Here is a 14,661-nt window from a genome sequence, read left to right on the forward strand (position 1 = left end):
TTCAATGCCATCAGGGTCTTTATATAATTGCCTTATGAGATGCATGTACCGTATCGACCCAGAGCATCTTCACATTTATTTCAACATCTCATGCCAGTCAGGCCGCAGATTGTTTTGTGCTGCAGAAATTACACATATCTTCTTCAAAAAAAAAAAAACGATGGATAAAATAATGGGAAAGAATCTGTATGCATCATTAATCGTGTACACAGGCTGTCTTAATAACAATTATTCACAGCAAAACATGCGACATAAATAGCTTAAAGTCAATCAAATTTTGCATGTGAGAAAAAATATTATTAGAGCTGATCAGTAAGGCTACATCAGCAGGAGGAGACACTCTCAAGAATCATGGGTATTAGTAATAATAAAAACACACAGTGGCTTTAACTGAAGCTAAACAACTGTTATAAAGAAACAATCATGTTTAGGAGCAGACCAGGGTACGAAATCTGCCATCACTTTTGAAAGTCTGGTCAAAACCCATGAACATTCCAGAGCCCGAGATACAAATGATCCTGACTTATCATTGAAGAGCGGACTAGGGAAATAACAAAGCGCTCTGTTGTATTGGTATGTAGCAGAAATACGGCCATGGCAGCTGTGTCGACTGTGCTTGCGCATGTTTCAGAAGCTGTCAGTGGAGAACGAACTCTTAGTCTCATCTGACGCATGCAGAGCTTGTGCATGTCTTTTCAGTTCGACCGACAAATATGGTTTTGGAGAGCAATATGGAAAACACCGTCAGAATGAAGTGTGCTGCTGGACGCATGAGGACAGGGTCCAAAATGAACACTCACCAACTGCCAAGTGTGAGTAAAAATTGATTGAAATTTAATAAGTTTGTAATATGAAATCAAGGGCCTCGTTTACGTATAATGTCAATGTACGACAATTTCCAAAATGTACCTACGAATGAATCAACAACGCTGAAACAATGTTGGATTATTTTAATTACTTTAATATATGAGCCAATATATTTCCAAAATGTTCCTACGAATGATTCATAAAATGTCCATATACACAAAAGATTTTCCTAAATGCATCCCACTTTACAAATTGCAGTTCAGCTTAAATTCAAAATGGGCATATACATATTTTTTAATTGTAAAATAGAAATTAATAATTAATAAGAAACAATTTCTTATTTTGAAATAATAGTAAATATATACTATGTGTGTGTGTGTGTGTGTGTGTGTGTGTGTGTGTGTGTGTTGGCTCATATATTACAATAATTAAAATAATCCTGCATTGTTTCAATGTTGTGTGTGTGTGTGTGTGTGTGTGTGTGCGTACTATATATATATATATATACACACACAACACTGAAACAATCCTGGATTATTTAATCCTACAAATGATTCATAAAATGTCTGTATTCACAAATCCCACTTCAAACATTGCAGTTCAACTTAAATTCACATTTGTTTTTGCCTTTATAAACCTCGATTTGTTCCTCACATTTAACTTAAGATGAAATCAAATCCGATCATAGGCTTTTTTTTATGAACGAGGCCCCTAGTGGTTATCTTAATCATAATGCAAAATACAGTTTCATGGCAGGTAAAAATGTTCATCCAAAATGAGTGGCAAAAAGTTAATTTTGGACCCTTCATGAGAGTTTACCATACTCACAGAGAGAGCGTATGGTAGAGGAGCATGGGGTGGATTTCATTATCAGCACATCTGTATTCACTTCCAAAGAAATAAAGCCACTGTATTTCTCATACTACAGCAAAAACACGTAGCTTATAAAAATATCCTATTAATAATTCTGCTGTATTATATTCAATTACTTAAACTTAGATTGTGGGCTGAATTGAAATGTCTCAGCATGCAGTAAAACTGAGAGCGCGGCTTATACATCCTCATATCGTTTGTTTTCACACTGATTTTCTTCTTCCTCTCAGTTCTGAAAGTGAATACAAGAAGCTAATAATGGATTCTCTGTGTTACTCTGCATGCCACAATGACAGATGCAAACAAATCGTACAGGTGTGGTGCAAACATTCCAACTCCATCAGTCGGTTTCATTATTCATGTATGAGATGCACTGTTGTAAGGTTCCCGGTGTGCAAAGCACAGGACCGCTGCTTTAAACTCAATCTGACCTAATGAAAGATTGGAAAGTGGAGGATTTTCATTGGCTTTGCTGTACCACACCACAGAATACGGACCGGAAAACATGAATTCACAGTGAAAGCGATAGCAAAACAGGACACCGGTGACATGAGGTACTAGAGAGTAAAAAAAAAGTAAAGTGTCTTTTAAAATAATTATAAAGTAGGACCATCGGGAGCACAACAAAGGTTGAGTAGGAGAAACATCAAACTGAGATTGTAATATGTGCACATTATAGAATAGAAATGAGTCAGAATTACTGAAAATACAGGACAGCAAAAGTACAGAGAGAAAACAAACTAGGTGCAATGCCATTGGCTCAAGGGTCATGTGATGCAGTGAAGGATCATGGGTAGAAATTAGAGAGTGCCCATTCCAGTGACCTCAGACGTCAGCCTAGAATAGTTAAGGGAAGAGGAAAAAGGGGAGGAGTAAGGAAAAGATAGAAAAAATAAATAACATAAAATAATTCTGAAAGCATTTGACACTTCTGTACAAGAATGATAGCTTTTTCTGCCTTGTTGCTCTCCGTGTCGAGTAATAAGCATGCATCACCGTCGATTTAGTTAAGCTGAAAACAATCAAGCTCCCATCAAATGCAAAAATAAAATCTCTTCCGCTTCTAAAGAAACACAGTTTCCAGCACCTCCTCAATTCTGACATGCGTTTGTACTTCGTTACAACATCTGCATCACATCACTAGCTCCTTGCCAACAGCATTGCCAGAAAATGCTATTGGATGCAATCCGCTTTTACATTTTTTTTTTTTTTTATCTTTGCTGTCAAACTACAAGACTTATGCAGCAACCATACTGAACTAATAAATAAAATACATTTTATTCAAATAAATATTTAACAAGATTCAAGCATTCGGCATGCTAAAATACTACACTAAAACACTGCATAACATGAACAAATCATACTACAGTTGTCCTGCTTTTCTTTTTTACCATTTTTTTTTTTTTAAATGTCAGTAGTCTGCCTACATGAACGTAGCTACTGATGAAGTTAACCATGGGGTTTAAGGGAAAGGTTGGTGAGTTCTAAAGGAAGATTATATATATGTTTATTGGGAATCAGCTGCTGATAGCTTCAGATAATGAAAGCAGTTTGGGGCTTCAGGATGTAGTCATTGATGAGGGGTCATTCCACATGGCGGCCACGTCTCTGAACCTGCCATCAGAACCATGGGAAAGCAATATGCATTAGTTTGGCCCCGGCCGCTACCCTGCAAGCCTCAACATCACACACAAGAAGATATTTAAAGGGCCTGTGGCTAAATATCTCGGATTCCCCAAATACACTGCTGTGTACACAGTGTGAAGATCCTATGTGAGCTGCTTTTTTGAAACTGTTGAGTTAGAACATCATAAAAATGTTGTTACTGCAGTTTTGGTAACACTTTTGTGAAACGTTGATGGGCTCACCTTGCGTTGATGAGGTACTGGGCAAGGCTGATGTTGGCGGGGGTTCCTGTAATGGTGATCTGGCGCTCTGATGACCCTTCCATAGCATTAGCTATTTTGATCTGCGCTCCAGACATCTGACGGATCTCGTTGATTTTGGTTCCCTGGCGCCCGATTATGCAGCCTATTAGCTGGGAAGAAAGCGGAAAGGTTCTTAAAGGACTGTCAAAAAGAAAACAGTTTGTGTTACAGAAAGTATGCTTCTTTTTCTAGTATTTGCAATGGAATAGTTTTGTGACAGAAAACTAAACCATGTCAAAATGCACATTTTTATAATTCATTTTTTTTATGATTTGGAAGCAGGGATTCAAAGAATTGAAGAATCAAATAAGATACCACTGGATAAACTAGAGATGGAAACTTGGAAGATGGAAATTTGAAACACTGAATCGAGTCACACTTACGCTACTGTTCAAAAGTTTAAAAAAAGATACTTCTATTCAGCATGGTTGCATTAAATTGATCAAAAGGGATGGTAAAGACTTTTACATTTTTACAATCAATCAATGAATAAATGCTGTTCTTTTGAACTTTCTATTCATCCGAGAATCCTGAAAAAATGTATCACAGTTTCCACAAAAACAGTAAGCAACACAACTGTTTTTGTCATTGATAATAATAAGAAACATTTCTAGACCAAATTAGAATGAACAGAATGATTTCTGAAGGATCATGCGACACTGAAGACTAGAGTAATGATGCTGAAAATTCAGCTTTTCCATCATAAAATGTTACAGATTATTAAATTTAATTTAATAAAACGAATTGAAAAATATATTAAAATAGAAAAAAAGTTTAGAAATAGAATATATTCTTTTAATAGAAAATATTAATAGGAAAAAAAACTCCTTTCAAAAAAAAAAAAAAGTACCAATCTCAAAATTTTGAATGGTAGTGTAAATCACAAAATAAATTGACTTGTGGCTCCAAATTAGATACTTGTCAACAACAAAAACAAATAAAAAACAAAACAATACTTTGACTTCTGTTTGACTTTGACTTAGATTTGTTCTTAAAAGACCCTGACTTGGACTCTACATCAGACATTTATTCTCAAATAAACTGAAATTTATTTCTGTCATCAGTTAGGATTTTCTGACAAGGGACTGGGAGTCAAAACGGAGCATCAATCATTATACTCACATCATTGGGAATGGTGAGTTCATGAGTACTGGCCGGTGGACTGGCATCCAGACCTGGATCAGAGAGCAGAGGGAAGCTCGAGAGACAGCCTAGGATAAACAGCACTGCATACACACACTCAGTGTGAGCTTTAGAAGACTGTGGCCTTAATGGACCAGGTGCAGAGTGCGAGGAACTCTTAGTCCTCCTGAGGCTTTTTTATGGAGGCCTTTTTTCACCTTAAACTAACATAAATATCTCTAGCGGTTCTCACAACTTGTCTTCTGTCAAGGTAAACTTTCCTACAGTATTTCCTTGGTCTAACACAAACGTATATTAGATATGTTTGATATATGTGTGAATAGCAAAGCATGTTCTGCTCTCCACATGGCATTGGGTTTGCCCTTAGCTTGAATAAGGCAGTGTTTATCAAGATGAATACGTAATGAATGGCTTGATGCAAGATGTGTTGTGGTCTGTAAAATCAAAACACTGTTATGCTTCTCTTATGCCAGTTTCTGAAGGGCAGGAAAGAACACATTTTGTGCCATTGGTAATTCCTTTCGAGCATAAAATTCTACACCATTAGTCCCCTGTACGTGACAATGTTGCATAAGCAGGAAAACCTCACTATCTTTTATCCCAGGTCTTAGCAGTACAGGATTAGGCGCTTCATAAAAAGTTGACCAAAAAATAAAAAAACTACAGAAAAAAAAACAATGCAAGGTGTTTTTTTTTTTGAAGTTGAACCTGAAGTTCAAAAAAGTAGAAAATAAATAAGGAAAGAAATAATGGGTAGGAAGAATGAAACAATTAATGGATATATTGTTTAATACAATAAATAAATAAACAACATAAAACTAGCAAATAATATAAAAAATGCTAACAAAACAAAAAAACTATTAAAATAAAACACTTAAAATAAATAAACACTAAAAAAATCTAACAAATAAAATAAAAAACCCTAACAAATAAAGTAAAACAAACAAACAAAAATGTTTTAAATAAAAATAAAAAGCACTGAAAAAATAAGAACTAACAAATAAAATAAAAAACAAATAAAGTATTTTACAAATAAAGTAAAATAAAACAAAACATTAACAAATAAAACACTTACAAATAAAATACAAAACCCACTAACAAATAAGATAAAACACTTACAGATTAAAAAAACACTAACAAATAATAAAATAAAATAAATAAAATAAAATGCAGTAACATATTTTTTAAGAAACAACACCAAAAAACTAAAGTTTAAAAAAAAAATCCACAAAGTGAAGAGCAACCACCACGGGCATGTCATGATACTTGACATGGAACGAGAAGGAAAGAGAGAGAGAAAGACGAAGAGAGCGTCTCTACAGGTACAATGAGAAGGAAACTTCAAAAGGGCTCGTGGGTACGTACCAGGGAAAGCAGGGGTGGTCTGTCCGAGGGGGGTAAAGGGGGTTTGCTGCATAGCCAACTGGTGGAGCTTGGTCAACTGCTGAGGGTTTGGAGGGACAATAGAGCTAAGAGGTTATTGTTATAAGACAGGTCACACCAAGAAATCAAGAAACTAAACTAGAACAAAGAGACAAAGAGGATAAGAAGCCATGACACACTGTGGTGGAAGAAGAGCAAAAGAAAGCTGAAGAGATAGAAACTTTAGTAGGACTTGGCCTGACTTGGTGGGTTAATCTTATCTGATAGCTAAATGATCTGTGATAAGCTCCGTCTTGGGAAAAAATGTCAGATAAATGTAGCATTTTAAGATCAAAGGGGAGTGTAGTTTATGCTTTTTTGTAACCCGAGTGGCTCAAAAGAGTCTAAACGCATTAGAAGGTGGCGTTATTAACAAGGATCATTTGTCGTCTGAACCACGAGTGAACTGTTATCCATCAGAGATATGAACATGTAAGTGCGCGGGTAACCTTCAGAGGACACGCAAGCCTATTTTACCAACAGTCTTTGAACCACAGCAGACTTGCGCTGGGTGTTGTTGTGTACACCCTCTAAATCTGAGTTTAAAGCAGGTTGAAAGGGATGTCCAACCTTGACTTGAGTTATTGCAGTGTCAGCAGAAGCGTCTCTAAGCATCAATCACTGCCAATCCTAAATGAAAAGAACTAACACAAGGCATCTCTCCTTCTCTCTGATAGATATTCATTCAGATCATCGGCGAGGAAAACACAGCTATCAGGATTAAAGAATCATCTGGATCCATCCATTTCCTTTTTTATTTGACCCGTCTCTTCTGTACAGCACAGTGGTCAACTTTTATTGTGTTCATTTGTGCTTTATAAATAAATAAATCAAATGAAAGGAAAGTTTGATTAAGTCTGTGGTTCTCAAACTGTGTGATGCGTAATTTTGATGTTGTATTGGAATTTTCAAATGGTACTTTTATTTTCCCACATTTGCCTTATCTTATATACACTTCTGTTCAAAAGTTAGAGGTCAGAAAGATTTTTTTTTGTTTTTGAAAGAAGTCTCTAACGCTGACCAAGGCTGCATTTATTTGATCAGTTAAATACACTAATACTGTGAAATATTATTACAATTTAAAATAACTATATTAATATATTTTACTCCTCCGATGCAAAGCTGGATTTTCAGCAGCCATTACTCCAGTCTTCAGTATCATATGATCCTTTAAAATATGAATAATAATAATATGCTGATCTGCTGCTCAAGAAACATTTCTTATTATTATCAATGTTGAGGACTGTTTGCTGCTTAATATTTTTGCTTTATTTGCAATTATATATCTATTATAATATTAAAAATATCAATTTTGAACAACTGCATTAAGTACATGCTGAATAAAAATATTAATTTCTTAAAATCTTACTGACTTTTGAAGTTTAGTGTATACTTTTAATGCAGCTTTGTGCATGTAAAACTGTAATGCAACAGGTAAGATGCAAACAGAAAATAGTTTGAAAATTCAAATTACAGCTACTTTTAATGTCAATATAACATCAAATCCAGTTGCCTCTGCAAACAAATGAAGCTTTTTAGTCCTTCCACAGAACCGGCATTATGTTTCTCATAGAAATGTTGATTTGCTTAATGGTGAATTTGCTTAACACTAATCAAAGGTGGCGAGTCTCGTATGTAATTCTATGCGGACTATCTAGAAAATGACAAACACTGTCATTTCCTCCAACAGGCCAAGTCCTTAGAAGTTTGGTTTACATTTCGGAGGGCTGAGGTTCAGTACATTTTCAGATTGCAATGTGACCAAAATTACACATCAGAAACGTCATATTAATATTACTGCTTAATATTAATAGAGAGGTCCAGGCTGAAAACTACAGAGCCATGCAGACTGCTGACGGTGCTAGAGGGGGAAGAGGGTGGATGGCTGGGGACTCACATCTGGGTGTGGAATGGCATATTGTCCCTGAATTGTGTAGGCCTGTGAAGACAAGAGAGAGAAAAAAAGAAAAGAAATATCGAATCAACATTTTTACAAGGCTGCATGGCCCATTAAACACAAGAACTAACTGATTCATAACCGCTAAAGGATCTATTAATATTTTACAGGGACATTTGGTTTCAAAAGCTGAGTTTTCGTTCATATTTTATGTGAATATTTTTTATGACTGTAATACAGTAATAATATTCGGCTCTTTAAATAATTGAGGCTTTTCTACACAAATTTACAACACTCCTGGCTTTTCATATCTGTGCGTCTGTGCTTAAAATATATTTCATACTATCTTCAAATAACAAACACGTTCCTTGGGTAGGTAAATATACCTGACAATAAAAGCAAATCTATTTCTGAACCATCTGAATAGATGAATATATAACATCCTTCACCAAGTTTTCTACAGTACGTACAATTCTGAACCTCATCATATTTTCAAAAATAAGAGATAAAAGAACATCAATTTAAAGTGTCACACTTATAATAATGTTGTATATTTCATGTAAAAAGCCATGATGTGCTATCTCTATGGTCATGTTGGATGAAGTGTCTGTGAATGAGTTACGTTAAAAAAGATGCTGAGAGCTTTGTTAAAGGATATTATTATTCATCATCAAAGGAATGTTAGATTAGTGGAAAAAAATTACAAACACATTGTATTTTGTTTTGGTTAGCAAATGAGTGGGGATGACTTTGAAAACCATGTTTAATAGCATATCCCTTCAATATTTATAACTTGACCTTTCAAGTTTTGTTGGAATCTCAAATGAATGCAAATCCAGGTCGACAAACTCTATCGAGAGTTTCTTACACACATCTTGTGATGTTACAAGCTTTGAAAATATTAAAAGGATATGATATTTGCTCTGAGAGGGAGGAGTTTATTTTGCAATAAGAGTGAACAACATCAATCGAGAATTAAAATGCACTCAAAGCAGCCAAAACGCAATCATTGGCATGTGAAAGGTGAGGTATGCAATTTTGTATTTTTCAGTGTTGAAATATAATTTTTCTATCCCAGTCTAATATGCAAAGACTTCTAAGGTTTCTGAAGGTTGATTTCCTGAAGAGAATCATTACATTTGAAACATTACTCTGTTTGTAAGTGCAGCAAAAGTGTAAGTGAAGAAAAATAAGAACATTAATATGCAATAATAATAGATTTATCCTAATTTATTGACCTTCGCACAGAATTTTAAGGCAGTCAGTTGAATGAATTTGTGTTGAGAGTTTTTCACTCCTTGTAAATATGCACCTCATTCCAAATGCTTTCTCTTTTTACAGTAACTTGTAATGGGGCAAAAAGTTTGTAATATGAAAATGAAATGAAATCGAAGCACTCGAGTTTAAAAATGTACAGAACTGCACACAAGTGAATTTAAAGTGAACTAAAGTCTTCTAAAACCTCTTAGAATGCATTACCGCAGCAGAAAGACAAAAACATAAAAAAATATGCATTCATTTCATTTCCATCTCTGCTTAAAATTCACTTTTTGGATAGCAGTAGAAGGCAGACTCTCCTTTATTGAGTCCCGATCTGAACTCTCATTGACAATCTAAAGCTCCTCTCTCTCTGCAGGCATTTCCCTGGTTAGGATGGTGTGACAGCATGCAAGTGAGAAGGTGAGAAAACCTGAGTGAACTAACAGGCAGTGGCTGGTGCTGCAGTAAAAGGCTGAGGTTGGCTGCAGACGCCGCCAGCGGGTCGGCTCTTACCTGGCCACCTGAAAAAATGACGGGGGTGGAGGCGGGCTTTGGGCGGTAGGGAATGGTGGCACCTTTCGGTGGGGACTAGGAGAGGGGAAGAGGTAAGAGGCAGAAACAGCATTAGATCAGGAGACAGGTGTAGACAGGTGTGCGTGGTGGAGTGTTTCTGTGGTAAAGTTGTACAAAAGTCAGGCAGGAGCACAGATGTTGTGAGACCCCAAGCGCTTGAAGATTTGTATTTTTCTAGGCTGTGTGTTGTGAAGCTCAAATGGTTTACACTACAAAAAAAAAAATCCATAAACCAGGAACAAAGTGGGCAAAAGTCAAGCTGAAATATCAAGGTGCTGCAGCAAAAAGTCAACAGAGAAGGGCCCCAAATGGAATACTTTCTGACTTTTTTTAACTTAAAACAATGAAGTACACCATTGTTTAAAAGCTGGGGGTTGGTAAGTATTTTTATTGTTTTTGAAAAATGTTCATATACTCACAAAGGCTGCATTTATCTGATCAAAAATACAGTAAAAACAGTAATATTGTGAAATATTATTATAATTTAAAATAACCGTTTTCTATTTTCTAAAATTTAATTTATTCCTGTGATAGCAAAGCTGAATTTTCAGCATCATTACTCGAGTCTTCAGTGTCATATGATCCTCCAGAAATCTCCAGAAAAATGTTGAACTGGTGCTACAGAAACATTTATCAATGTTGAAAACAAGTTGAAAATCTTATAGTTTTTTTTTTTTTGCAGTATTCTTAGAAATAGAAAGTAAAAAATTTGAAATATAAAATTATAAAATAAAAAATAAAATAGAAATAGAATAGAAATAATAGAAAGTTAAAAAACATTTTGAAATAGAAACTTTCGTAACACTATAAATGTCTTTGCTGTCACTTTTGATCAATGTTTGGCAACCTTGAAAAATAAACATATTAATTTTCTTAAAAAAATAAAAATAAAACTGACCCCAAACTTTTAAAGTTTAAACAGTGCATATATTTTATAAGTCGTTTTTTAATTAGTTCTGAATGCAAAACAGTTTGCAATAATGCGCAATAAAGGTGTCGAACAGTCATATGCCATGATTATATCACCTCATCACATTGCATGTTTAATTATTATTATTAATAATTGCATATATATTTAAGTCTGAATCAAGTCCAATCAAATAAAGAGAAAGAGAATTTTGCATTAATTTTCCACACTGGAAATGAAAAATGGCTTTGTTCGAAAGGGAACACCACCAACTGAATGCTAAGCAGTATACACCGTTTTATTTTGCAGTTTTATGTGTTAAAATGTGTAGCTGATAATATTTCCAATTCATTTGTCACACTGGAAAGGTCCAATCAAGCAGATTGAATTTTGGGAACAATACTAAGTGAATTGTTCTGCACATTTGCAAATGTTAAAAAATTGTTCTAAAATTTCAGCTACACACAAAGGAAGAGACAGTACTTGTTGAAGTCCCAGGTGATCCGATTACTTTAGAAATATATCTGTGGCTGTACAAGCCAAGAATGAAAAGCATTCAATAACGCCCAATCAGAGCACAATTCACCTCAGCAGGAGATCAGCCCTACACGTCATTGGTGGATAAGAATAACATTTAAATCAATAAACTGAGAGAAGGTGTAAGCAAGCCAACAGAAGCTTTGTGTTTCTCATTAATCACAAGTAAAACAATGTAGTCTCTCTTTGGCAGGATGGCTGTAATGGACTGTGGCTGTGTGTACGGTTGTGCATCCACCCCATTGTTATTGTCATAAAGAATGGATTTCACCCCCCAAAAAAAAAAAAAGAAAATTCATTCATCATTACTCAGCTTCGCAGAGTTCCAAAACAGACTTACTTTTTCTGTGAGACACAAAAGGAAAACGTTGTACTGTATGTACTTGTAGCTCTGTTCTGAGCAATTACAATGAATAGGGAATAAAACTTTTCAGCTTTAAAAAGGAGGCAAAGCCATCTTTTTTGTATCATAAAAATATTATAAACACGACTTATGCACCATATCCAAAACTTCTGAAGTCAATAAGTGAACTTGATTACACCTTATTCATTGAAAATATCTAAATGTAAAGAATCATTTGTTAATTTTCTTCTATATTTTGATGTACATCAAAGAGAAACTGATTATCAAAAAATAAATAAACGTAGTGTGGTTCTATCCATCGGTTGTTGATTGGACGAAGACAGGTCACATGATTGCATAAAACACATGCATGGATGAATAGTTACAGTAAGATCAATAAAATGCATTTAGAAAACAGATACAAAATATTTAAGTATAATTTTCAAATTTATGTATTTGAATTGCATATAAATTTGCAATTTGTATGATTTTTTTATCATACAGGTAAAAAACAGGCAAGATTTCTGTAATAGCATTAAACAACGTTTTAAATACACAATAACCAGGTTTATCAATCATCAATAAATCTATTACTTTCTATCTCATACATTTTAACTAATTGAATATTGCTTGTTCCTCAGCTAGCCATATTTGAACCATGTTCATACTTTTTTAACTGAATACATGTAATTTTTTACAGTGAACTAATTTATGCTAAGCAATTTAAATGAATGCATTCTGATTGAAATATGATTATTTAAATAAAATTACATACATAGTTAATAACTTAACCATGCCATGATTTATTTTGAGTGCAATCATTCTCTTACATGTTTTATTTATACATGACTGACGAATATGTATCACAAGATTATTAGTTTACTTATGTTAAAACTATGTAATCCAAATAAATAACAATTTTATATGCAATTCAAATCTTAAATTTAGGGCAACTTTAAATGATCACACAGCTTCAGAAGTTGAACCTTGATGGTGCTTTTTTTCCTTTTTTAACTTATTGTGTTCAACAGAGTAATGAAAGTCATATGGGTTTAAAACAACATGACGAGGTGTAAACAATGAAATCTTTTTCATTCTTATCCTTTAAACAACACTGTACAATACTGTACCTCCAGCATGACCACACATATCTGTTTGACACACTGGATGATGGCTTCCGGGGTGCCGGAGATTGTCACTGCGCGCTCTGTGGAGTTAGGCAGCATGTCCCCTGCTACCTGCACCTGAGCTCCTGTGGACTGGAGAGAAAATGAAAAAGAAAAAGAAAAAGAAAAAAACACCAGGCTATGATTCAGATTCAGAGCATCCGCTGCTGATGATGGGTGTGATCTGCTCTGAGACCGCACTGCTCTCAGGGGAACGCTGGGCCAAATGTTGCCATCTGCATGCAAGCATATGTTTCCGTTGAAGTCATTTAAAAGTGAAGAACGAAATCAGCAATGTCGTGATTTCCATTCAACCTTTTTTTTAGAAAAAGCAACTCTTGGTGGATAGAAAGACTGAGCAGGGACCTGGTTACACTGAGAACAGGATGTGTCTAGTGAGATGTTAATATATTTACATGATTTGTATATATTTGTGAGTTTTGTGGCTTTGCCAAGTTGCATAAGCCAGTAAAAGAGATCTGACAGTCCATGATCAGAAGATAAGACTTAGGGCAAAGTTTCATACCTCTCTCATCTCTTTGATTTTTGAGCCTCCTTTGCCGATGAGGGAGCCGCACTGACTGGCGGGCACCACGAGGCGCAAAGTGACAGGGGGCTTACTGGTGGCTGGGCTGTTGCTCATGGAGTTGATTATATCCTGAAGAAATATCAGAAATTAATAACATAGATAATAGATAATACAACTTTAATGTGGCTGAAACAACAGAATATGGCTCATGTAATAAGAATTCCGAGTTGAAATGACTGTTTAAAGTTTTTTGTGAAGCTGTGTGTGCACTGAAGCCAGACTAATCTTTTAGTGTCTTTTGATTTGTGCCCATGAAGTTCCAAATAAAAGGAGAAAATAACAAAATTGGATGAAGTACTGTTCATATCAAATGCATTTAATACATTGGATTATTTAAAAAATAAAAAGGTATTGCCAATTTCTTTTTATTATTAAGTATATTGAGATACACTACTGTTCAAAAGTTTGGGGTCAGCAATTTTAATACTTTTATTCAACATGGATGCATTAAATTGATTGAAATGGATAGTAAGGACTTTTACATTATTACAAAAAATCTGTTAAAAATGCTGTTCTGCACAACAAATTAGGCAGCACAACTGTCTTCAACTTTGGAAAATAAAAATAAAACGTTTCTGAAGCAACAAATCAGCACATTAGATTTATTTCTGAAGGATCATATGACAATGAAGACTGGAGTAATGATGTTGAAAATTCAGCATTGCATCACAGGAATAAATTACATTTTAAAATATGTTAAAATACAAAGCAGTTATTTTAATTGTATATTCATATTCAATATATATTCATATATTGTATTTCATAATATTACTGCATTTTTTATCAAATAAATGTAGTATTGGTGAGCAGAAGATGCTTTCAAAATCATTAAAAAAATGTACCGACCCCAAACCTACAGTACCATTACTGTTAACATCCAAACATTTTGATCAGTTTTGTCAAAGTGGTTTATGTTAAGCGAGATTTTCATATACTGTATTCAGGACATCACCTCTTCAAACTTGTACGCGATCATAGCGAAGGCCTTAAAGATGGCATCTGTGGGTCCAGTGATGGTGACGATCCTCTCAGGACAGTTTCCTTCTGAGATGTTGATCCGAGCACCGCTCTGTAGGATGCCAATAGTCAAGTTAACCTCATATTCTTGTTCTGCTTTGGGTCTGAGCAGGGCTGGACTGGCACAAAATATCGGCTCTGGCATTTTTTGGTCCAGGCGGCCCATCACCACTTCGATATATATATATATATATATATA

The 14,661-nt window shown here is 34.8% G+C and overlaps 1 protein-coding gene across 16 annotated transcripts in view; it reads right to left on the reverse strand.

Moving 5' to 3' along the window:
- Positions 1-1,662: 1,662 nt before the first annotated feature.
- LOC107660579 (poly(rC)-binding protein 3-like) overlaps positions 1,663-14,661 on the reverse strand; it is a 64,046-nt gene continuing 51,047 nt past the window's right edge. For 3 of the 16 annotated variants that reach the window (XM_016449902.1, XM_016449904.1, XM_016449903.1), the window contains 9 exons: positions 14,398-14,514; positions 13,383-13,514; positions 12,821-12,949; positions 9,761-9,918; positions 8,071-8,112; positions 6,117-6,220; positions 4,731-4,783; positions 3,549-3,718; positions 1,663-3,294 (listed from right to left, as the gene is read on the reverse strand). In XM_016449902.1, the coding sequence (XP_016305388.1) occupies positions 3,240-3,294; positions 3,549-3,718; positions 4,731-4,783; positions 6,117-6,220; positions 8,071-8,112; positions 9,761-9,918; positions 12,821-12,949; positions 13,383-13,514; positions 14,398-14,514 (960 nt within the window). In that variant the 3' untranslated portion in view covers positions 1,663-3,239. Of the gene's footprint in view, positions 3,295-3,548; positions 3,719-4,730; positions 4,784-6,005; positions 6,221-8,070; positions 8,113-9,760; positions 9,919-12,820; positions 12,950-13,382; positions 13,515-14,397; positions 14,515-14,661 lie in introns of those variants that run through there. The other 13 variants (XM_016449911.1, XM_016449905.1, XM_016449909.1 and 10 more) reach the window with 13 other exon arrangements.

Source organism: Sinocyclocheilus anshuiensis, unplaced genomic scaffold (genome assembly GCF_001515605.1).
Source record: "Sinocyclocheilus anshuiensis isolate Anshui unplaced genomic scaffold, SAMN03320099.WGS_v1.1 scaffold627, whole genome shotgun sequence".
In the NCBI taxonomy this organism is placed as follows: domain Eukaryota; kingdom Metazoa; phylum Chordata; class Actinopteri; order Cypriniformes; family Cyprinidae; genus Sinocyclocheilus; species Sinocyclocheilus anshuiensis.